The sequence below is a fragment of the Macrotis lagotis genome, chromosome X, assembly GCF_037893015.1.
Source record: "Macrotis lagotis isolate mMagLag1 chromosome X, bilby.v1.9.chrom.fasta, whole genome shotgun sequence".
NCBI classification, from domain to species: domain Eukaryota; kingdom Metazoa; phylum Chordata; class Mammalia; order Peramelemorphia; family Peramelidae; genus Macrotis; species Macrotis lagotis.
This window is the reverse complement of record NC_133666.1, coordinates 505,299,917-505,326,118: the sequence shown is the minus strand read 5'-3', so window position 1 is coordinate 505,326,118 and position 26,202 is coordinate 505,299,917. Positions and strand designations below refer to the sequence as shown.

At 34.7% G+C, this 26,202-nt stretch overlaps 1 protein-coding gene across 4 annotated transcripts in view; it reads right to left on the bottom strand.

Moving 5' to 3' along the window:
- KIAA0319 (KIAA0319 ortholog) overlaps positions 1-26,202 on the bottom strand; it is a 132,324-nt gene that overhangs the window by 90,117 nt on the left and 16,005 nt on the right. For all 4 annotated transcript variants that reach the window (XM_074205892.1, XM_074205889.1, XM_074205890.1 and 1 more), the window contains exon 2: positions 15,305-15,469. In XM_074205892.1, the coding sequence (XP_074061993.1) occupies positions 15,305-15,353 (49 nt within the window). In that variant the 5' untranslated portion in view covers positions 15,354-15,469. The remainder of the gene's footprint in view (positions 1-15,304; positions 15,470-26,202) is intronic.

Genomic DNA, 26,202 nt, shown 5'->3' with positions numbered 1-26,202 from the left:
ATGTATCTCCCATTTCCTTTGAGCTACTTCAATTTTGCCTTACTTATAGAGCACAGAACCCTCTCTGATGCTGGGCAGTCCTGTGCCAGTGTCTCCCATGTTATACAATCGATTCTAAAATGCTTAAGAGAAACCGTCAGGGTGTTGAAGAAGTATCGCATCTTCTGATGCCTTTGTGAGTGCTTACCCTGTGTGAGTTTAGAAGAAGTTCCAAGAGAAGAAAGAACCTTTAAGGTAAAGAGTAAGAAGTTAGAGGAGGGGAGATTCCTATCTTTATGCTTTCACATTTAATCTGCTATGGCCACGTGGCCTTAAAGTAATGACTCTCACTGTTTAAGGTTTCTGAACTAGAGTTTTGGTAAGCACACTGAGGGTTGTAAAAGAAGGATATTAATGGTGTAACAGTCCCACAAAATTTGTATAGAATGGGAGGAATTAAATAACCTAGATTGTTAAATTAGTTTGGGATTAGAAACAATTTTAACACTATGTAACTTTTGCAAGGAGTTAAGTGGTTTGGAATTTTTAAACTTTATTGTAACACCTTTGAGATATAGAAAAGTGGGATTGGGTTAACTAAGAAACCTATGTTATCAGGGATGTTTATTGATTTCTTTTGGGAAAAAGTTCTAATTTATTTTAATGTTAAGCCAAATAATGCTACAAATTGTATTTTTATTTTGGATAGAGCATTTGGAATGTGAGTGCTGGATTCTCTGTATAAGGTACTCTAAAGTTTTATCACTAAACTGTTGGGAAATTTAGTTATTATTGATAGGGGTTTCTAATGTATCATGTATGAGACTGGATTCTGAGAATTTGGGTAAAGAGACAAAAGTGTAAAGATCATGCGATATTCATTTTGCTCTTGTTCCAAGGGGAATGAGATGTTTAAATAAGAATTTTGTGATTAATGTATATTAACAATGTATGTTTAATTCTAAAAAAGTCAAGAATGTGAACTTCTCTCTTGGTGACTGCAGACAGCTGATGGGAGGGCTCTGAATAAATAGAATTTTGTGGGTCCCATTGTAAGCTAACTTATTGATGAATAAGATATTTTTATCAGTTATGTGATACTTTTGTTTCTGCAAAGAGACTGAATTTGCAATATTTAGTTATCTCTTATACTGTATTGTTAAAGCTTGGAATTAATGTGTGATTGCTTTGAAGGGCAATAAGGAAAATATGAAAAGTATGACCCTTTCTGGGATAGATCTGTGAGTTCATGAATAATAATGTATTAATGGAAGGATTGTTTTGTTCAATCTAGTAATTTGTGTTTACTCTGTTACTCTTAACGCTGTTCGGTTATATTGAAATTAATAATGCATGTTGAAAATTTAAAGCTACCTCAGGTGTTCTAATGGTTCTAAAGAATTCTGAAAAGTAATCCGTATGCTAGGGGGCAGCTAAGTGGTGCAGTGGATATAGCAACAGCTCTGGAGTCAGGAGACTTGAGTTCAAATCACACCTCACTTAATGATTATCTAGCTGTATAACCTTGGACAAGTCACTTAACCCCAACTGCCTTGCCAAAACAAAAATAACCATTTGTATGCTGAGGATGGCTAGTAGGTAAACAAATTTATATATAGAAGTTTCTAACTATATATGTGAATTGGGAATATTTTAGATCTATATGTATATTCCAAAGCAGTGATTGTTTGCTTTGAAGCAAAAGCATGTAATTTGAGAAAGATAAACACAAGATAATTTGAGATTTTTCTATGCAATCTCCTGGACAAAGGAAGTATTTGTTGTAAGATATAGCAGGCTAGAAGGAGGTTTCTCTAGCCAAGGGGAATCTGATATACCATCTTTATATAGAGATAGAGTAGACATGATTTCAGACAAAGTTAGGCAAAGATCCAGGAAGGATACTCAGAGCTTTAAGTAGGGGTTTCATTAATTGGGACTCCATTAAGATCATAATTGGAATTTAGTGAATTGTATTCACTGGAAGTTCTAAGTAAAATAACTATCTTAGATCATGGGACTTTTAATCAATTTTCTCTTATATCAGATACCAGGATGGTCAACAAAAGGAAATGCTACTGGGTAAATGTCATGTTCTTTGAGCCAAGGAATCCAGTGGGCTAAAGATGTCAGGAAACAGGGATGGGCAGCCAAAGGGACAACTTCTCAGTATACCTGAGGTTGGACCGCTTTGACTTGAGTTCCCCAAAATGATATTTGGATAATGTCTCACCTGGAAGAATAAAGCTGGTCTAAGACATCTGACTTATCCATGTGACCTCTGCCTGGACACTGACATTCAATACTTATATCTGTAAAGGAATTTTCCTTTAATATCCTGGATGTTTATAGTTAGTTACTAAGCAAACTAGAAAAAGAAGCTTTAGGTGAATTGGATCTAATAGCTAGAGATAGGTTAAGTGTCTGGCCCTGATACCTGCTATCAGCTACATGCTAAGATAGGAATTAAGTTTCCTTAGTTTTTGTGTTAGAGGGAATATTTAGGTAAGAAGAAGAATGGGAAATTCTTAGGATAACTGCAGTTTTAAGGTCTAGTTTAAGGAAAGTAATATGAGTTAGATAAGTACACCAGGAAAAGGAAAATATCAGAATATTTGGGAAAAAATTCATTTTGGTTAAGAATGTTTGAGTCATTATTGTAATGAGAGCAAAGAATAAAACTTATTTTAAACTAGATGCTGGGTACTCTTAGAACAAAGATGACTGTTGAATGTATATGTTACAAGCTTGAGTCAATGTGATCATTCTCATTGGGAGTTTGCTCATGTAGTAAAACACTAATGGAAGTTATCTTAATGGAAAGTAACTAATGAACTTTCTTGTTGAGAGAAATAATTATTTCCTTCTCTGCCAAGAAAATCCCAAATGCAGTCATGAATAACTGGACATGACTGAAACAACTGAGTTGTAAAATCTGCTCAAATGGTGAAAAACTAGCATGTGCTGAATGCATGCAAACTATTCAAATGTATAAAATCTGTATAAAATCTATTTCTTTTAAGCATAGTTAACAAATGAAATATTTTGCTATAGTTCTCTAAAGATAATTTGGAATTAATTATATAGCATATTTACACAACCTATCCCAAGTCTTTTTTTGTTACATTTGGAATTCACCTTTTAAAATCTTTCATTTATGTACTGTAAAATTTAGGGATAAAAAGCATCTACCTACAAAAAGTGCTGGTAGCTTTGTATTCAATCCTGAAAAGTGTCTCCTTTCTATTAGGGAAATTAACACGAGTGAAAAAATTTTAAGAAAGCAACAAGACTAGATGAATATGTATATAGCTTTTGAATATGTTATGATAATAAGTTTTAAAATTTTGTTTTCAGGATTTTACATATAAAATTACAAATTCAGAGTGATATGCAATATGTAATAACTGAACTTCTCTTCAAGTGAACTAATTCTTCTTATAGTTCTGTGGTCAATAGGATTAGAATCACAAAACTTGATCTGGTTTTAACCACTTAACCATTTTCCCAATAACAACCCAATTTAGGAAATTTAGGAAAGTATACTGAGTGGGATAAAGTCTGAGATTTCTTCAGTAAAATATTATAGATTGAATTTGGTTAACTATGTGCCCCTCCTCCCTTGACAAAGCAAACTTCTGGGATATTGGTGGAGTCAACTGACCTCACCTTATCTGTTGATGTCTGAAGAATCATTCAATTCCTAGGGCTAAAGAGATAATCTAGTTCAGTCTGAATTTTATGTTCTTTTCCCTAGGGTAGTTTCATGTTTAGATTGTAAGACCACATTCCTCATTAAAGAGGGTGGGTCAGTGGGGAGGGGGGGGGAATTGCTTTAGGATAAATGTGATTCTTGGACCTTTGGTTTTTGCCTCAATCTCTCTGATTGTGGCCTGTTCCTCAAGAAACTAATAAAGCTTTCTCTTTGTACCCTGAGAGATCTCCGAAATTTAAGTGGCACAATACTAAATTGTAGAATTTAGTACAATTACCTAGGACTTTGCAAGTGTCTTGGATCCAGGAAAGAAAATCTACTGGAAAGACACTACCTTCAGAGTTGTCCTGAGAACGAAACTATTCCAAAATGTCCAAGGAAAGATGTTTTCCAGGAATCAGATGACCACATGGGACATTTTGAGATTCAAGATTAAATATGCTGATTGACTGAACAATGGGAGTGGGTTACCTAGGTTATAAGGAGAATTGAGGTTATTTAATATTATTATGATGATGATGTTATTTTGATCTTTTATTTTTATTTCATAATTTTTATGTCTATTGAGTCTTCTTAGTGATTTGCTGATAAATAAATCTGTCCTCTAAAATTAATACATGACTTAATCTGTAACATACTTTAATGTACTTACAAAGTCTATTGAACAAAGATTTTCCTCCTTGGGGAATACATGAGACTATGACTTGGTTATCTGAGTTCATTCAACTTTATGAATTGATGGAAACATGGGATTATAATTTGTAGGTAATGCAGAGAAATGATGCAGGGGAAAAGATGTAGATAATTATGAATGTAGCAGAAACAAAATCTTTCTTACATCTTGTTAAATGGGTAGAGATGTAAATGGACTACCATTGTTTCATGGTATACTGAGCTCCTCAGTCTTCAACCCTCTACCTAATTCTGGGTCCAATAAGGGGGAAAGGGAATTCACCTTTTGCCCTCTGGATAAGGGGCAAGCCCATAAAAATCTGGGTTGGACCTCTGCTTGAGGCCAGTAGTCTCTGACTCTCTGATCTAGTCAACTCTGCTTGACTGTTCTTTTATCTCTGTCTCTCTTTACCTATCACTTTCTTTTGGGTTGTAACTTCTTTTAATAAATCTCTATTTTTGACACACCTGCACTCCCGGGTCTGAATCATGATTTGTCATAGGCATAATAGAATTCAAGCTAGTGGCTATATTTTTGGCAAGCCACGAAGGTACCCTATACCCAGACCTGGGAAACTGGATCAAGCTCCATAGCACACCCCTATTTAGATACAAGATTTCTAGAAAAGTAGGAAAATTACATTGTACCTCTTTAGCCCTCCTCATGTGTGTCCCTTTTTTCAGCCCAGGATAAGGAAAAAAAGTTGAGTTTTGTGGGGAGTCAGCGAGATGTGGGCCAGATGCAACAGCCACATGCTGATTCCATTTGGTGTTTTGCAGCCCTACTGTGGGCCTGCCCTGTGTTTTGTTCAGACTGACCAGTGAAGGCAGTCTGAGGTAACCCCAATGTAATAGTTTAGATTGATAAGGGAGGATGTTTGGCATAGGTCCAATTGACATGTTTTTGCCAATCTAGAAGTTTAGGAGAATTAAAACATGGGGAAAACCTGGTACCAAAGACTATCTCTATCTCCTTGGAAGGAATTAGATTTGACAAAAGCTAGCTATTAGCAAAATACTTGAGGTCCTAGAAATTTTCTTTGGGTAGAACTCTCTTTCTTCCTCTCTTCCTCCTTTCCTCTTTGAAATGCTCGCTCGCTCTCTCTCTCTCTCTCTCTCTCTCTCTCTCTCTCTCTCTCTCTCTCTCTCTCTCTCACTCTCTGGCCCCCACCCTCTGCAGGGGGAGGGCAGAGGGAGAAGGAAAATCTGAGTTTTTAGAACTTAGAAACTCAAAGCTATATCTCAGCTGGAATGCATGCTTCACTGCAAGAAGGGTAAGATCCCCCAAAAACTTGTTTTAGCCCCATTGTTTAAAATAGGGGACTCCATGCTTTCTTCCTGGTTTGGGAAGGAGGAAGGGTCCTGGATGATGGACCAAGCTTTCCTTAGACTACAGGTGGTTACCAATTCAAAGCCCCATTCCCTAAAGGCATTAGCTGGGCAGAGAAAGCCCCATCCTTGGGAGGGGGAAAGGGGAAATGGACAGATTAAAAAGCTTCCTAGTCAATTAGTTAAGAGGGGGGAAAAAGGGGAAAAAAAGGAAGATAACTTTTTCTGGGACTAGAAAATTCAGACTTCATTTTTTAATTAAAAATGTGCTAATAACTAATATCTCTGTAATAGAATAGACTTGAACTTTATAAAGCAACTTTAAGAACAGATTCAATTTTAACTATTGATTTGGTTATTTTGAGGTTCCTCGAATTGATTCTAAAAATTATTTTCTGATATTTGTTAATTGGTAAATTCAAAAAATATAATAAATATATGTATGCATATATGTATGTATGTGTATATTTAAACAAAGAGACATTTTCATATCTCTCCACTTGCCTGGAGAGGTGGGAAAATGTGTCTGTATTTTGAGATTTTGATGCCAGCCAGGGTGTCAAAAAAATCTCACTTTGGTAAATTTGAAATCTGAAATTTGAAAGAGTTGTCTCTGTGTTTGTATCTGTGTCTAAACTCCTATGTGTTTGTGTGTGTGTGTGTGTGTGTGTAATTCAGATATGAAATCGTTATAGTTACCTGAGTTAAATGTTACTCCTTTTAGTTTGGGTTTTGGATCTAATTAGGTCTAATTTAAAATTAAGTAATTAAATAATGGAGTTGGGATTGGAACCTACCCCCTTACTAGGGAATTTTAATACACATTTGTATATTTGAAAGTGTATAAACTGCAAGTCCATGAAAAGTTCTCAGTTGTGACCGAGGTTTTTGTTAACCTAATAATGACTGACAGCTATATTCAACTTATGTTTATCGACACTTTAAGGTTTAGGTGATGCAGACTTTCTGCCCGCAAGAGGCCTCCAAAAGAGGGCAGGAAGGCCTTTAATAGGAAAAAGTCCCCACTTTGTGTTGAAAAAAGAAAAACTATCAAGAGCTAAATCAGAGAATAATTTAGTCATCTTTGACCTTTCAAAGTATTTGAAAGTTTTGTAACAAATCTGGGAATTTATGTGTTACTAAGAAGGAAAATATAATTGGGATAAATTGTATGACAAGGAATTTGGGAATACTGAATCATATATAATTATTATATTTACTGATTTCTTCTGGAAAAGAGAAATACTGTACTAAATTTTGTAATCTGATTTGTTCGAAATTGATAATACATTGTCAACAATCTCATAAGGTCTTTTGTTGGTAAAGGAAGAAAGTTTGTAATAATCTTTGTCTCTTATAACATGTTTATGGAAGGCAATATACATATATATATATATATATATATATATATATATATGTATATGTGTGTGTGACTAAAAGTAAAATAAGAAAATGTATTAACATTGCCTAGCATTTTGCTCTTGTTTTAACGGGAATGACATGTTTAAATAAGAATCTTATATTCAATGTAAATTAATAATGTATGTTTAATTTTAAAGAAGTCAAGAATGTGAACTTTCTCATGGTAATTGCAAACTAGCAATTGTGTGGTCCCACTGTAAGATAACTTATTAATAAAATGTATTTATCAGTTATGTGATATTCTTTTTTAATTGCAAAGAAATTATGTTGATAATATTTGGTTATCCCTTGTGAACATATAAGTTATTTGAATACTATAATATTAAAGCCTAGAATTAACATGTGATTGCTTTGAAGGGGTGGTAAAGGAAATATTACAAATTATGACTCCTTCTGGGATAAATGTGTGAATTCATGCATAATATAATGATGAAATATTATTTTGTAAAATTTAATAACTCATATTGTTAATTGACTTGAATGCCTGTTCTTTTTACTATTGTTTTATTGCATTGGAATCAATAATACATGTTAGAAATTTAAGGTTACTTAAGATGTCCTAATGGTGTTAAAGAATTTTGAAAGTACTAATTTGTATTTTGAAGATGGCTAGTAGTTAAAAGTTTATATATATAAAAGTTTTCAGTTATAGATGTAAACTGGGACTAAATTGTGGCTATTTGCTTTGAGGGAAAAGCACCTATGTAAAATGAGAAAGGTAAAATAATAGTGGTGATTTGAGATTTCTCTGTGGCAATCTCTAGCTAATTGTTAAGTAAGAAGTTGGAGATGGTGGGCAACCTCCTAGCAAAAGGAAATGTTTAGTTATTTTAAACAGTTTTTAATTAAATAGATTCATTGCAAAAAATTGATTCTATAAAAAATATGAATTAGGGTTATTGTATTCTCATATCTCAAAATCTGTTTATTGCATTTCATTTACAGCACTGTCCTTAGGTACATGAGCTACAACTGAATTATAATTTTTTCCCTGGCACTCTTGATTATCCTTAGTGCTCAAGTCACCTTAAGCTATAGTTATAGATAATTGCTATATAACAATGTATTGATAACTGATCTGACATCAGGTATGTTAAAATAGAAAGACAATATGCCAATGAAGCCATTAGCCCTATGGGGTTTGATATTAATACTGTAGATGGAGTGGCCTTTGAAAGAACAACCCTAGCCTCAACTGGGGCAGGATTCTCTTAAAGGAATCCCTACCCGACAGACCCAGAGCCTGGCTCATTGAAAAGGATTGTCTGTATGATTTCTGCCTGTAAAGGACATCTAATTCATAAGGGAACATGTCCTTGTGTCCCTCTCTGCTCTGTAACAGCAAATTGCCATGATCATTCCAGGTACATAATAATTACGTATGACAGTGAACCATTGGAACTCTATCTTTAAAATTTTAAATAATTGGCAAGTATTTTGCTTGGCTTTTTAATATAGCATATGAATTTTTATCACAAGTTCTCTTAGGGAAAAGAAGTATCAGTATGACTGTTTATATCAGAATAATGCCTATTGATCTATTTTTTAACTACTTTAAAAGAGAGTTCCATTCTTCAACTGGAATTTTTGTTCACTCTAAACATAACCAAAGCTAAAATAGAAAATTTTGTTGCAAATTACTTTTTGGACAAGTGCACTTTTAAAATGCTTATTCAGTACGTTTATTTATACAATTTTTGAGCTTTTGGTTACAACTTAATGTGGCATCCATTAACAAATCTGTTATAATGGAATTCATGCTTTTATAAAAAGGTATTCTGATACTGGCTTAAGGATCATAAAGTATAATTCTTGTTCTTTACAGATCTTCCAGTTTTTTCCTAACTATCGGCCCTCTGTTAAATAGCCTTCTCTGTTAAAATATCTCTCTCTGGTTTTTGCTTGCTCAATTTTCTCTTGAGTTTTGTTTCTCTAGCAGTTTATCTCCAAGACCAGCTTCTGCAGGGTGCCAGTCAACTTGCCAGCCAACCATTCTCTGGACCCTGCCTCAATGAGGTTCTTGCTGCAATGCATTCGTCTCCAAATGGACTTTGAAAGGCCCAGAAGAATCTGAGTCCCAAATAACTCAGAGAGAAATTGATGCAGGGAAAAGATGTTGAGAATTATGAATGTAGTAGAAACAAAATCCGTAATCTTAAAAGACTTAAATCTTGTTAAATGAGTGGAGATTCCCCTCTCTTGAGATGTAAATTGACTACCATTGTTTCAGTGTATCCTGATCTCCTCAGTCTTCAACTCTCTACCTAATTCCAGTCTAATGGGGGGGAGGGGGGGAATTCACCTTTGCCCTCTGGAGAAAGGGCAAAACCATAAAAAGCTGGGTTGGACCTCTCTCTGCTTTAGGCCAGTATTCTCTGACTCATTGGCCCAAGTCAACTCTGCTTGACTGTTCTTTTATCTCTGTCTCTCTTTACCTATCACTTGAACTTGGGTTGTAACTTTTTTTTTTAATAAATCTCTATTTTTTCCACACCTGCACTGCAGGGTCTGTATCTTGATTCTTCACAGGCAGATAATCAAACTCAAATCAGCAACATAATGAATATCCCTGATTTCAAATTTTTAAATGCTAACAACAGACAAGTATTACTCTCTAGGAAATGAAATTCTCCAGATAAGTTATTTTATTCCATAGGTGTTCAGAGACTGTCAGTAAGAGACCCGGCAGACTTTCCAGTAAGGTTCAGATTAAAATATAATTGGAAAATATTTTACAAAATGCATAAAAATACAGTATAGTAGAGATAATGTTAATTTGCAGTTTACTAAGTCAATATATGTGAGAAATGTAGGGTGTTGGTCTTTATAGGGAGTGGAGAGGAGCCCTTAGAAAATCCATTACAAAGGGGGAATGGTCCAGCCAATCACAAGACTGGTAGAGTTTTCCTAATCCCATTCCAGGGACAGCAAACCCCAAACCAGAACCTGTCAAGAGTGACCTAGAGATCTTGACCTAATGCTACTGAGTTTGTGCAATTAGGTAATTGAATATTAACTCACACACCCCCTGTGACATTGGGGTTCTTTAGCATATCATATGTCGGATGATGTGGGGTGGGGATCAAATTAGGGGCATATCATGGAATGGGTGGACCTTTTAGATTGTAGCTCAAACTCTGAGAGCCTATGAACATCCAAGAAGGAGGGGAAAGAGTTTCTGAAGACCATAAATTACCTGACTTTGAAGATTAATTCATGCTTCACGCCTAGGTGAAATACCCATATCTTGTAAGGTGTATCTTGCAAGGTTTGTGAATAAAATGTACAATTTTCTCTCACTCTAGCAGGTTTTTCTTTTCATTCATTTATAACAATATACTATCAGGACAAATAAATTTTACTTAAGTTTGATACAACTGGTATAGACACAGACTCAGAAAAGCTAAATTTTTATCATACTCCTTTTTATATTTCTCTATGTAATTTATTACCCACCCTCAAACAAATATTTAATTTAATTTACAGGTCAGTGTTAAATTTGTGCATGTGTTCAGAAATATGTATCTACTGTTTAAATATTCATGTGGACTTATGGGATTCATTTGGTTTGAGAAAAGTCTTTTGCTTTTTTTTAGTAGTATTTATTCATAGATGCCTGAACTCATTTACTCATTCAGACCTAGAGACCATATTTCCTTCTGTTAATATTTTCATTTATTTGTGTATGTTCAGAGTTTTTGTCTTCCTAAGATCTTTAATAATTTTGGTCTTTCCAACCCCTAGAATCCCCCCATTTTCCCCTATTGTTCATTTTTTGATTTCTTTCCCTCTGATGGTGGTTTCCTTTAGGGCTGAATCTCAAAGTGCTCTCAAACTGAGCAATTAATTTACTGTTCAGCAGTCTAGGTCTCTGCCCCAAGTGACTGGGAGCAAGGATAGAACTGAGTACCAGATGGATGCTAAGCTCTTTCTCTCAGGTTTAATGGCATATAAACTGTTCTGTGCTGGTATCCTCTCTTGCTCTCTCTACTGCTTAGTTCTCTAACAATGGACTGGTGATTCAGTGTGACTGTACTGGTGCTAAAGGGTTGATTTTCTGCATTTTGAGTCTCTAATGCTCTGGAAGCATAGCTTTGGGAGGAAAGACAGTAATATTGCACTGAGTTCTAGACCCTAGTCTTGCCCTTTTCCCTCTGTTCTTCCACTACCCTTCAGAGATCATTTACAGCACAGAATGTTGCCACTATTTTTATAGTGAAATAAAGAAAAAAGTAGTTCCATCTATAGAATGATATTTATTTATTTATTGGGGTGGGTGCAAGGCAAATGGGGTTAAGTGGCTTGCCCAAGGCCACACAGCTAGGTGGCCTAGGAGACCAGATTTGAACCCAGGTACTCCTGACTGCAGGGCCGGTGTTTTGTCCACTGCACCACCTAGCCGCCCCTATAGAATGATGTATTTAACAGTGTATACAGTTGGGGAAAGTGATTATTATATGCTAAAGCACATATAAGCAAAGGAAAATGATTCAACACTTGACAAGACAGAAAACGGAAACACAATATACTGTTTCTCATTTTAAAAGAGAAATGAGCATTGTGACAGTAGAATTTATGCCTACAGAGCAAAATTAATGGATAAAATAGAGAAAATGGATCCAACAATGGCAGATCTCACCAAAGACACAAAATAGAGACCAATACATCTAGAATGCAAATACATAAAAGTAAAGGATAATCTAGAAAAAGAGAAGCAAAAAAAGCACTAAAAGAAAATATACTTACTAAGCAAGCAAAACTTAAGTTTTGAAGACAGGATTATGTGGAAATAACCTATGGATTATCAGTTTCTCATAGAAGCATGATGAGACCAAAAAAACAAGTCAAAAATAATAGAGAATTGCCCAGAACTTTTGAACACAGAAAATCAAATACAAGGGAAGGAATTCACAGATCATATTCAGGAAAACCAAACAAAATAATCCAAATTTGCATACTATAAGACCACATGGTTAAATTTAATAGTTCAGTTCAGGAACAAGTTTGAAGCAAGCAGGAAAATGACCTTCAAAAACCACAAAACTATTTCCTTTGTTTTGTACGTGCTTTTGCACATAATAAGCACCTCAGGTTTGTTTCTGCAACAGCATGCACTCCTAAACAAATAATACCAGAAAATCCAGGAAAGCATGGAATAACATGTACCAAAGAGCAAAGAATTCAGGATGGAGCCTACCTACTTAGAAAGTCTGATGGACATTCAATAATAAAAGAGGCTCTTGAAACCTTCTTGGAAAGGAGTAAAACTTTCTCTTAATATGAAAAAAAAAAACAGAAAGGACAAAAAACAGAAAGGACAGAAAGAAAAAAAGTACTGCACTTATTTCACTCCTAAAATATAGGAATTTTAGGTAGCATCTAGTAAAATTAAATATGAGCCATGTTGAGTCATCTAAAATATCCAGCAGCTATATATTTTGTAATACTAAATTCAGAATTAAAGATAATTTATAGAGAAAGGTAGCATTTACCTGATCAATGAAACTTCTTGATGAAATACTTTTTTTTATTCCGAAAAAACACTTCTCATCACAGATGCTTCTAATCTTTGTCCTTCTAGACTGCATTCTAATTCTAGTCATGAGAGTACATATCATTGAATATAATGTCTCCATGAGATAACAAATATATTAAAACCAAGTCAAACAGAATTTTAAAAAAACAGAAGAAATGTAAAACATTGCATTGTAGAAATAAATAATCTAGATTACAAATCAAGGAGAAAAATTTAATAATTGCTGACCTATATGATTGCCATGAACAACAACGAAAAGAATCTAGACATCATATTTAAGAAATCTTAAAAGAAAATTTCCGAGATTGTTAGAATACAAAGATAAAGTAGAAATAAAAAAAAAATCTACAGGTCACTTCCTGAAAGAAACTCCAAAATGAAAACTCCTAGGAACATCATAGCTAAAATCTAAAGCTTCCAGGTCCAAGGCAGCCAGAAAGAGCCACAGTCAGGATTACACATAATTTAGTAATAATAATTAGCATATAGTGCTTATTATGTGTCAGACACTGTGTTAAGTACTTTACAATGATCATATTTGATCCTCAAAACAACCTTTTAAGATGGAACTATTATTATCCCCATTTTACAGTTGAGGAAACTGAGATAAATAGGAGTTAAATTACCCAGGGTAACACAGCTAGTAAATATCTGAGGCTGGATTTGATTTCAAACTTTATTGATGGTTGGCCCAGCATTCTACCCTCTAAGCCAGCTATAGTAGCAATTGCTATTTTTGTTCAATTGTTTCAGACATGTCTGACTCTTCATGACCCCTTTGGAAGTTTTCTTGGTAAAGATACTGGAGGGGTTTGCCAGTTCATTTTACAGATGAAGAACTGAGGCAAACAGGTGATTTGCCCAGCAATATGCCACCAGTCTAGGTGTATGAGGTCAGATTTTTCATATTCAGGAAAAGGAATCTTCATGACTTTAGGTTAGCACTATCCATTTTGCTACATAACTACCTAATCATAGCAGTGGCCACCCTAAAAAGAAAAGGAGAATTTGGAAAGTGATTTTTTAGAAAGCAAAGGATGTGGGGCTTAGAACCAAGATTAACTTACTCAGCAAAGCTGAGGATAATGTTCCAGGGGGTAAAAATGAATTTTTAATAAAATAGGGGATGTCCAAGCATTCATATTGAAAAGGCCAGAGCTATGAAAAACTTTGAAGTGCAAACACAGGAATGAAGAGAAACATAATCAGGAATGAACAATGATATGAAGACTAAACAGAAAAACTGCTTACATTCAAATTTGGGGAATTGACAAGTGTCTTAGCACTATCAGGGTTCAAAGAGGGAATCCAATTAGACAAAACCTGGGAGTGATTCTCTTATTTTCTGATGATCTTAATGGAAAGAGAAAGATTAATGCACTGAAGGGAGGGCAAGAATGGGAAGGGGAAATGGTGGAGAAGGAAAAGGAAAGTTAAGGAAAATTATTACACATAGAGAACGAAAGGGGAAAAAACAGGAAATTGAAGGTAGGGTAAATTAAGGCAGGAAGTATTCATAGTCTAAGGATGTACAAATTATTTATAGCTCTTTTTGAGATGGTAAGGAATGAAAATCTGAGGGAGTGCCCATAAATTTAGCAGTAGATGAATAAATTATGGTATACAAATGTAATAGAATATTATCATGCTGAATTTGTATAAGTGTAATGAACAACCAGGCTTCCAGGGAACTAATGAGAAAACATGCTACCCACCTCCTATTAAGAGAGGTAAATAATATAGAATGAAAGAAATATTTCTAAGTTTATAGCAAAGTTGGAAATTTATTCTGATTTCTTTTTTGTTTGTTTTTTGGTTTTTTTGCAAGACAATGGAGTTAAGTGACTTGCCCAAGGTCACACAGTGTTAAGTATCAAATGTCTGAGGCAGGATTTGAACTCAGTTCTTCCTGACTCCAAGGCTAGTGCTCTATCCACTGCACCACCTAACTGCCCCCCTTGATTTCTTCTGAAGTGTGTAATGGATTTTGTTTGTCTTTTGTTCTCAATGGTTTAGATGTTTTCAAAGAGTTGGTTCAGAAGGTAAGAAGATAGATCTTGGCTAATTTAAATGATGTGTATACACACACACACACAGACATATGTAGTGTATATGTAATATATATATATAACTATATAACCTATACTTTGTGTGTGTGTATATATATATATTAACATGCAATATTCATGAAGAAATACATATTTATTTGCATATATATGCATAAGAAACTGTTTTCTTTGTGTATGTATGTACATACACATATGTATATACACACACATATGTACAAACACACAACATATAAAGAAAACTTGGGAATTTTGATCAACACAATGACTTGTCATAATTCCTTGGGACTTATAATCAAATATGTTGCCTAACTTCTGTCAGAAATGGTAGGCTTAAATTGCAAATTGAGACTTTTTTTAAAACATGACTAATGACAAATTTTATTTTTCTAGTCATATATGTTGTAACTGGAGTTTTGTTTTCTCAATATAGTGGGGAAGAGGAAAATAGAAGAAAGTGAGAGGGAAAGAAATGATCTTTGTTTGAAAATAATATAAAACTTAAATTAAAAAATAATACTTTTTCTTTTGTATTCAAGGTGCTCAAGGATGATCTATGGGTCTTGAGAAGTAAATAATTCCTACCTGCAATGGCCCCCAGCAGCAACAATGTGGAACGTACACTTGAATCCATAATCTTTCTGTATCACACAGATAACTTGCTGATGTCTTCTGACTCCTGACCTTGGGAGAATATACAATAGCTGATTTTCTTCAGTGGTGTTAATATAGAACTTTATTCCCAAACAACTGTACAAAGAAAAGAAATAGAGTGATTGAATAGAAAAATATGTTAAATTTTTTTTCTGTGCAAAAGCTACTTGCTTGGAACACAGCATAGTATAGTGGAAAGAACACTGGACTTAAAAGATCTGGCTCCTAGCTTTGGTTCAATCATTTAGTATCTTGTTACCTTAAGCAAGGAATTTCAGGGGTGGCTAGGTGGCGTAGTGGATAAAGCACCGGCCTTGGAGTCAGGAGTACCTGGGTTCAAATCTGGTCTCAGACACTTAATAATTACCTAGCTGTGTGGCCTTGGGCAAGCCACTTAACTCTGTTTGCCTTGCAAAAACCTAAAAAAAAAAAAAAAGCAAGGAATTTCAGAGCAGAGGTGAACCTACAGCTCTGTTACTGTGACCCTGGATCGGGGGGGTAGTTTCATTTCACATACCTGTGCTGGAGCCTAATGATAAATAATCAAAGAAAGAAATTTAAACTAGTAAAGAACTTAGAATTATATTGCTCTGAACTAGCAGAATCTTCTAGCTAGATATAAGAGATGAAAATTAGCATCTATTTCCTGGAGTTCCAAACAGAACAAGCGTACAATTGTGTTGCCAATAACCAAACAATAACCTGGAACTTGCAAAGCCCAAACCAAGAGGACAGTACTCAGACTGTACTCTAAATCATATTGCTTAGGGTATGCTGAAAGTTTTCCAACTCTCTGAACTGACCACCCTAGGAGCTTCTTGAAGAACACAGCTTTCAATACTTAGAGATAACAGTAATATAGCCCATATAAGATAGATCAGAACCAAGCAGGACCTCTAAATTCATACCAAAACTATGCAAATTCCCAATTCAGGAAATAAAGCTGAAAGAATGGGCAAAGATAATGATGATAAAGTGTCACGAACCAGGGACCTCAAGACAGCAAGCAAAAGTTCAAAAGAAAATACAACTTGGACACAAAATAACTTAGAATTACTAGAAGAAATGAAATGAATTTTAAAATATCATAAATTAAATGAGAGCACTAGAGGAAAGTCTTGAAAACAAAATCAAGAGAGAGAAAATATAGAAGAAAATTTAAGATATCAAATCAAAAGCAATTGACTTTGGAAACAGGTCAAAGAAAAAAATATAAGAATCATTGGACACCTGAAAGACAAAGACAAAACAAAAAAGGAAAAAACTTGAAAATTGCTGAAATTTCTTTAGAATCAGAGGGTAAAATGAAAAGAGAAGGAATTAATTGATTTTCTCTTAAAAGAGATTTCAAAATAAAAACTCCTAGATCAAAGGAAAAAAATACTATAAACAGTCAGAAGGAACAAGTACAAATACCAAGGAGTCATAATGAAATTCACATAAGATTTAGCAATGACCAAAATGATAAAACAGAAAGTTCGGAATACATTACTCCAAAAGGCAACATATATAGGTTTACAATGAAAATTTACTCAGAAAAACTAAGTATAATCCTACAGGAGGAAATATTAGATTTTTAATGAAATAGAGAACTTACAAGCATTCCTAATGAAAAATCCAGAGCTAAGAAGAAACTTCAAAAAAATAAGAACTTAAAGCATAAGGTAAATACAAATAAGTAATCATAAGGAATTTACACAAAAAGGAGAAAATACCAGTGTCCCCTCAACACTAATTTTATCAGAATCATATGAATGTGCCAGGGAGTTTGGGGATGATTTTATATTATTTTTATACTCTTCAAAGAAGAAAGAAACAGGGAGAAAAGGAAGAGAAACATGTCACAGAGCTGCCAAAATGATTTCCTAAAACATAGGAGTAATCATGATATTTCCCAACTCAATGAACTCAGTGGCTCCCTATTGCTGCTAGCTCACATAAAATTCCTATTTGCCATTTAAAGTACTTCACAACCTAAAACTAGTTTTGAAGTCTTACAGTACTATAGCCATATTCTACAATTCATTCATTCAAACTAACCTCCTGTCTATTCTTCACAAAAGATACTTCTCTCATCTCTATACTTTTGTACTGGTTGTCCATATTTCAAAAACACTTCTCACTTTTACCTTTTAGATAACCTAGTTCCCTTTAAGGTCAGCTAAAATCTGACCGACTTCATGAAGTCTTTCACAATAGCCCTAACCTCTAGTACCTTTCTTCCCAAATTACTGTTTATTTAATTTGTATGTTTCATGTATGTGATTATTACCATCCATTCACCCTGGAAAATTGACTCTCTCAACTCTGGTACTCCTACCCTGGGCTCCTTTATTGATAAGTATTACATGTGTTGCTGTATTTTTGGCTGAACCAAGACATGCTTCACATTCCACTCCAGGCTTTTCCATTTCCAGTTATTTGCCTTCCTACCAGGCATATCCTCTTTGAACTAAAAGTATGGGAGCAAGGACACATCCTTGTTTCACTCCATTGGTGATTGGGAAATCTCGAAAGCATCATTTACTATCCAGAATCCAGTCATGCATGCTGTCATGAAATTGAAGTATAATACTGATAAACTTCTCCAGGCAACCAAATTTTGACACAATTTTCCATAACACTGGCATCAAAGATCTTGGTCAGATCAACAAATGTTACATACAGACCTCTGTTCTGTTCCTGGCATTTTTTTTCTGGAGTTATCAGGCAGTAAACACTGTATCATCTATTTCTTTACCATTTTTGAAGCCACACTGGCTCTCAGGGAGGTGACCACCTTCCAGGTGAAGGATTAGTTTATTGAGAAAGATTGGCAAGAATCTTACCCCTGTGATTGTTACAGGGCAAAACTAAACTACCTAGCATTCCAACATTACTACAGAGAGTGCAACTATGATGGGATGGACATGTTAGAATGCCAGTCAAACACTTACCAAAAAAAAATATTTTATGGAGAACTCACTCAGGGCAATCACTCACAAGGGGGACAGAAGAAGTGATTCCAAGACATCCTGAAGGCCTCACTGGAAAAGTTTAGAATTGATAGTACAGCATGAGAAACAGTGGTATAGGACTACCCAATATAGTGTTCCCTCATCATTGAGGGTGCTGCACTTTATGAGGAAGGCAGAATTGAAGCAGCTCAAAGGAAATGTGACATAAGTTTAGAATATCCACCTCAGGTATTCACATGGACTATTTGTGCCTGACCTGTGGTAGAGCATACTGAGCTTGTATTGGTCTGAACAGCCACAGTTGGACACACTGTAATTTGTCTCTGTTATACATAGTGATGTCATTTTGGTCTGCTTCAATAACAAAAGACAAGAACCATGTTCCCCAAAGTACTTAAATTCACATTACCAATGCAACTAGAAAGGAAGTGTCATCTACTTCCTTATGATATTATTCACCATTCCTATGACTTTCCAAACCATATCACCCTTCCCAAGTCAGCATCATCCTAAGCATGTAATCTCCTCTTATTAGAACAAAACTTCCATGATAGAAGGAACTAGTTTTGATTTTGTATCTGAATCTCTAGCAGTTTGGACCCAGGTTGCAAAGGACTATCTTTGATCCCTTTGGGGTATATGTCCAACAATATAATCTCTGAATCAAAGGGTATTGACAGTTTGGTCCCTATCTCTGTTTAATTTTAGATTGCTTTCCAGAATAGAGAGGACAATTCATAACATCACCAACAGTGTATCTGAATGCCTATTTTCCAAAATTTTTACCACACTAATCAGTCCCATTTTTTATCATCTTTGTTGATTTGCTGCATGCAAGGTGAAATCTAAAAGTTGTCGTGATATAATTATTCTTATTAGTGATTTGAAACACTCTATCATAGGATTGTTAGTAATTTGCAATTCTTATTTTGAGAAAAACTAGGGCCAACTAGATAGTATGGTAGATAGAGGACTGGCCCTGGAGTCAGGAGAACCTGTGTTCAAACCCAGCCTCAGACACTTAATACTTGCTTAGCTGTGCAGCCTTGAGCAAGTCACCTAACCCCAATTACCTTGCAAAAATAAAAAAAAAGAGGGGAAAAATTTTTTCTTATCTCTTTAACCACATTTACACTGGAATATGGCTTTTGGTGTTATATATGTCTGTTAGTTTTATGCAAATATTGGATATCAGACCAAGAGACATTCTAACAATAAGTGAAATAACTGCCTTTTGAAAGAGATCTGTGCTATGGAGAAACATTTTGAAAACAGATGCTTACATTCCCCAATTGACAAATGGTCAAAGGATATGCAAAGGCAATTTACAGATGAGGAGATCAAAGCAATCCATAGTCATATGAAAAATTGCTCTAAATCACTCTTATAAGAGAAATGCAAATTAAAGCTTCTCTAAGGTACCACCTCACACCTCTCAGACTGGCCAATATGACCAGGAAGGATAATGATCATTGTTGGAAGGGTTGTAGGAAATCTGGGACACTATTACACTGTTGGTGGAGCTGTGAACTCATCCAAACTTTCTGGAGAGAAATTTGGAACTACGCCCAAAGGGCAACAAAAATGTGTATACCCTTTGATCCAGCAATACCACTACTGGGTCTATACCCTGAAGAGATGATGAAAAAAGGTAAAAACATCACTTGTACAAGAATATTCATAGCAGCCCTGTTTGTGGTGACAAAGAATTGGAAATCAAGTAAATGGGCAATGGCTTAGCAAACTGTGGTATATGTATGTTATGGAACACTATTGTTCTATTAGAAACCATGAGGAATGGGAATTCAGGGAAGCCTGGAGGGATCTGCATGAACTGATGCTGAGTGAGATGAGCAGAACCAGAAAAACACTGTACACCCTAACAGCAACATGGGGGTAACGATCAACCTTGATGGACTTTCTCATTCCATCAGTGCAACAATCAGGGACAATTTGGAGCTGTCTACAATGGAGAATACCATCTGTATCCAGAGAAACAACTGTGGAGTTTGAACAAAGACCAAGGACTATTACCTTACATTTAGGGAAAAAAACCTGATATCTTATTGTCTGTTCTTGCTATCTCTTATACTTTGTTTCTTCCTTAAGGATATGATTTCTCTCTCATCACACTCAATTTGGATCAATGTATAACATGGAAATAATGTAAAGACTGACAAATTGCCTTCTGTGGGGGGTGGGGGGAGGGAAGTAAGATTAGGGGGGGAAATTGTAAAAACTCAAAATAAATAAGATCTTTAATTTAAAAAAGAAAAAGAAAAAAAAAGAAAATAGATGCTTAAGCCCATATACACCAGAATAGCTATAGAAGCCTTTTTTATGAAACCAAAGAACTGGAAACAATGTATATGACTATCAATTGGGGAATGGCAAAACAAAAAAAAGTGGTACACGAATGTAATGGAATATTATTATGCTGCAAGGAACAGCAAATGTGATCAATACAGAAAAACATGGGAAGATCTGCATGAAGTGATGTAGAATGAAATGAGCAGTCAAAAAATAATATATACAATCCATATAAAGTATAAATATTTGGATGATTTTGCTGCTGAAAACATGTCACTTGTAATACTCATAGTCACACTTAAATTTGGAAACAATTTTCTAACCTGTTTTAATGAGATTTTGAATGCAAGTATTACCAAAAATACCTTCAAATTACTTTGTAAGAATAATGGGTTGATGTCAAGAAAGATAGAAATGTATTAACCAGATTTCAACAAAATCTTTTACATAATTGTGGATGGGATATAAAAACTCTTATAATCTAGTTAATACAGCCAATTATATGTTTCTTCTGTTTGAAGCTACATATGTTTTTGAGTTATCTTTTCACTAGCACTTGGCAAACCAAGAATCAAAATAAGATAAACTTAGAATCATGTATAAACATAGTTTATAAATACAGGTTAATTCTAATCCATGTTCCATGTGATAGTCCCTAGCATATATGAAGATAGCAATGACCAACTCCCTCCTCAAATTCTTCTCAAGGCTAAAACCATTTCCAGTTCCTTCAACCAATACTTTTATGGCAGTCCAGGTATGACTAACAACCTCGGGATGCATTCCATATTCTTAAGGTACTTTCTAAAATATGGAACTCACAAATGAATGTGGTTTGACTACAGCAAAGAACACTATGTTCTGGACACACTGCCAGTTTTAATGCTGCTAAGATCACATTAGTTTTCTTAGTTTTTATGTCATATTATTGACTCATTTGAGTTTGCAATCCACTAAAATTCCCAAATCTTTTCAAACAAACTATTGTCTAATTATACCTCCCCCATTTTGTACTTATGAAGTTGATTTTTTGAATAGAAAGTAGGATTTTATATTTATTCATATTAAATTCCATCTTTCTATTTTCAGTTCATCATTTGAGTCTGTTGAGTTTTCTTTGTATCTTGGCACTCTGTCAACCTCCCCAGATTTGGGTAGTGTGCAAATTTGATGAGCATGCCATATTGCTTAAATTTGACAAATATACTTATCATACAAGTCATTCATAAAAGTAATCATAGCAAAGAGGCAACAGGAATTCCAGGGACAAACCACTAAAAGAATTAATTTGAGCTGACAAGTTATTTTTAATGACTATGCTTTTTTTTGACTGTTACCAGCCTACTTAACTGTACTATCATCCAAAATTCATCTCTCTATCTTGTCCAGGATAGAGGACAGCATTAGAGGCATGACTACTAATATAATATTAATTTGGTAATATTAAAGATTATGGAAAATGTCAGAAGTATATGATTCAAGAAGGCAAGTAGAAAGAGACAGTCATAAAGAGGTTATACAAGTAGAAGTTTCAGGAAGAACGGTTAAAAACTCCAAAAATGTTTTTGTGTTTTGGTGGATGGTAAGGTCAACAGAAGATGAAGTACCCCAAAAAATTAATGTAATCTAGGACTATATATTAGGAAGGGCATGCATAACTTCCAAAAATAGAAAGGTGGAGGCCCACTAAGCTTTGCCCTCATCAAACATTTATAGTATTCTGTTCAGGTCTAGATACCACAAATTAAGAATATTTATAAGTTAGAGTGAATCAAGAAGAATACCATGGCATATGAGGATAATATGAAAGACCTGGGCATGTTTAGGACAAGATAGCTGTCATGTCAGGAAAAGAGTAAACTTATTCTTTCTCATGTTAGTATTAAATGATAACCATGGGGGGGGGGGGAGAAAAAAGAAATATATGATAATTTTATTATCTATTTAAGAGGAATAGCAAGATGTACATAATAGATTTGCAGATTCATGTGCTTTCATTTTCTATTTTAATGGTATAGAAATGCTTGTTTTATTTCACAAATTAAAAATAAAATAAATAAGGTTTAAAAAATTATTATAAGAGGGAATTCCTTTTGTGTCTGGTTTGGATTAGATGAATGCTAAAATCTTTTCCAACTCTCAAGTTCTGTGATTCAATCATAATGAGGATCAAATATAACAAAAAAATAATTTAATAATACTAGGCCAAGGGGTGGCTAGGTGGTGCAGTGGATAAAGCACCAGCCCTGGAGTCAGGAGTACCTGGGTTCAAATCCGGTCTCATACACTTAATAATTACCTAGCTGTGTGGCCTTGGGCAAGCCACTTAATCCCATTTGCCTTGCAAAAACCTAAAAAAAAATAATAATAATAATACTAGGCCAAATAAATAAACTCTACTTGAGGTCTAGGTTTGGAGGAAGTGAACAAGCTGAATTTGGTCCTGGAATTGATAGCAAGGGGAGGTGGGATAGAATAATTACACGTTAATTTTCCTACCAGGAAGGATATTTTACTGTTTACTATTTCAACATTGCTTTGTCAACATTTCTTGGTTTTTAGAAAAGTGACCAAAGTCAGCAGATATCCTTTGGATAGGGTTAACAATCAGATAGATGTGCACAGTCATTGATAATATACTGTGATTGTCATGTTCATTTTCTTACTTTCTTTTCTTGTGCTCATGTATTCCTCTTTGAATAACTCCACAACTGAAATTTTTTAGTTGTTTTTTTTTGTGACCAAAGTTAATAAAATTCCTTTTTTCTCAAAGAAACATTTAAGAATCAGGATTAAATATAGCTTCCTCAACTTGTTTGACATTTCAAACCAGTTCTCTCTCAGGATTCTTAGTCAATACCTGGGGAGTATAACATTCATTTACATAAAATTTTAATATAACTAGGAAAAAATTAATAGTAAGGGAAGGAAGAAAAGCAAATACTATCAAGAAAGTTAAAAACTAGAACAAATGATATGACAACTTCAAAAGACATTTTCTCCCCAAATGATAGATTCACCTGTCCTCTATTCACTTGGTTCATAGTGTATCAAAATAACTAATCTCAAAACTTAAAAAGCATATGGGATAAAAAAAAGTGTTCACCAAAGTGTGTCATAATATATCTCATGTTAAGAGACTCCCCTTACAAGTCAATAGCAAAAAAAAAAGCAATTTCTGTCTCATTTGATTTTTTTCCCAGAAGATGGTATTATGAAAAATGGTCTCCATCTCCAGAAAGAGAACCAATAAACTGAGTGCAGATTGAAACACACTTATCAATTTTTTTTAGTTTTATTGTGTATTTTTTATGCAACTTATCTAATATTGAAATGTTTTGTATGATTTCACATCATAATTGATATATTGCTGGCCTTCTCAAGGGTTGGAGTGAGAGGCTGGAGGGGAGGGAAAGAATTTGGAATTCAAAATTTTCAAAAATGAATAGTAGAACTTTTTTGTAATTGGGACATATTTAGCTAAATAAATAAAATGAAATGTATTTTTTTAAAAGAAGAGAATGGAGGAAAAGGTAAAAACCAGTGAGTTCATGCTATAGGATTCCTAGATTACCTTCCCCTTCTGCTACCCTTCTCCATCCCTCCCTCCCTTCACCCCAGCTCCTGTTGAAATTTTACAAATTGCTGCAAGAACCAGTTTAAATGACACCTTCTCAATTATGCCGTCTTGATTCTTCTAATCACAAGTGATTTTTCCCTTCTTAGGGATCTTAACATTGTTTGTATGGGTATTTTTTGGTTTTTGCAAGGCAATGGGGTTAAGTGATTTGCCTAAGGTCACAACAGCTAGTTAATAAGTGTCTGAGGTCACATTTGAACTCAGGTCCTCCTGACTCCAGGACCAGTGCTCTATACACTGGGGCCACCTAGCTGCTACAATATTGTTTATTAATCAAAAGATTATGAAATTCTCAAATTTTATTTTTATTACTTTTTTCATATCACTATCCTGTACCCCAATTCTCCTAATCAGTAAAATGAGATTAGACTAGACTTCTTCCAACGCTAAATCAATGAGCCTAAATACTAAAATGGAATGTTGATTTCAACAATGTTTTTGTTTCCTCATAACAAAGCAGGTCACAACTTATTCATGCTGCATTTTAGACAACACTTTTCTATGCTTTCCTATAAAGGAGGCAGTTAAGTGGCTTAATGCACTGGACCTGAAAGTAGAAAGATGAATTCAAATTCTACCTCAGACGCTTATTAGCTGTATGAACTTTGGCAAGTCACTTAATCTGTTTGCCTAAGTTTCCTCAATTGTAAAATGGGAACAACACCTAACAGAATTGTTGTGAGGATCAAATGAGTTAATATTTGTCAAGTGGCTGGTATACAATAGATGTTACTATCACCACAACTATCATCATCATTAGTTCATCATGAAGTTCTACCCAACATACCACAAGACCTTCTTCATTTTCTTTTGAGAACAGAATAACTGCACACATGGGATCATTGGTTTATCATGAGTTAATCCTCATTCTTCATCCAAGCAGTCTATCTCCTTTTTCTACACACATTTCTTTTGTGACTTCCTTTACTTTGTGTCTTCTAAATAATCCTTGTAATGTGTTACAGTCTATTTAAGTTCACAATGTTCCTCTCCATTGCCCTTTGGGTAATCCTCAATTTCAGCTCTTCAGAGTATAGTGCGTCCCATGACTCACACAGTAATACAACAGAATCATAAGGCCAAAATAAAAAAAAAATAGGCCTTTTTTTGTTTTAAAACTTTTAATCTCAAGTAAATGTATTTCAATGCATAAAATGTAGTTATGTCATTTCTGTTACTCAAGTACCTTCTTTTATCTTTTTTGTCGTTCAGGACTTCTAGCATTTCTCTTAAAAATAGGCCTTTTTCCAAGGAGAAACTTGATATCATAAAAAAAATAATAATCATGCCATTTCCCAAAGGCAATGGAATCTTAGTCTCCTGCTGATAACTCAATTGCTATGACTATCACAGCATTTGTTCATTATATTTAGACTGACAGTTATACTTAAGATTGTCCAATTGCATTGATGTTGTTGTTGTCCTTTTAGTTGTATCCCTTTCTTTATGACCCAAGTTGGGGATTTTCTTGGCAAAGATAATGAAGTGGTTTGCCATTTCTTTCTCCAGCTCATTTTACAGAAGAGAAAAAAAAAATTTTTTTTTGATTTTTACAAGGCAGTGGGGTTAAGTAACTTGCCCAAGGTTATACAACTAGGTACTTATTAAGTGTCCAAGGCCGAATTTGAACTCGGGTCCTCCTGACTCCAGGACTGGTGCTTGTTAACTGTGCCACCTAGCTGCCCCTACAGAAGAGAAAACTAAAGGAAACAAGGTTGAGTGATTTGCTCAGGGTCACATGGTACTAAGTATATGAGACCAGATTTGAACTTAGAAAGATGAATCTTTTTTTTTTTAGGTTTTTGCAAGGCAACGGGGTTAAGTGGCTTGCCCAAGGCCACACAGCTAGGTAATTATTAAGTGTCTGAGACCGCATTTGAACCCAGGTACTCCTGACTCCAGGGTCAGTGCTTTATCCACTC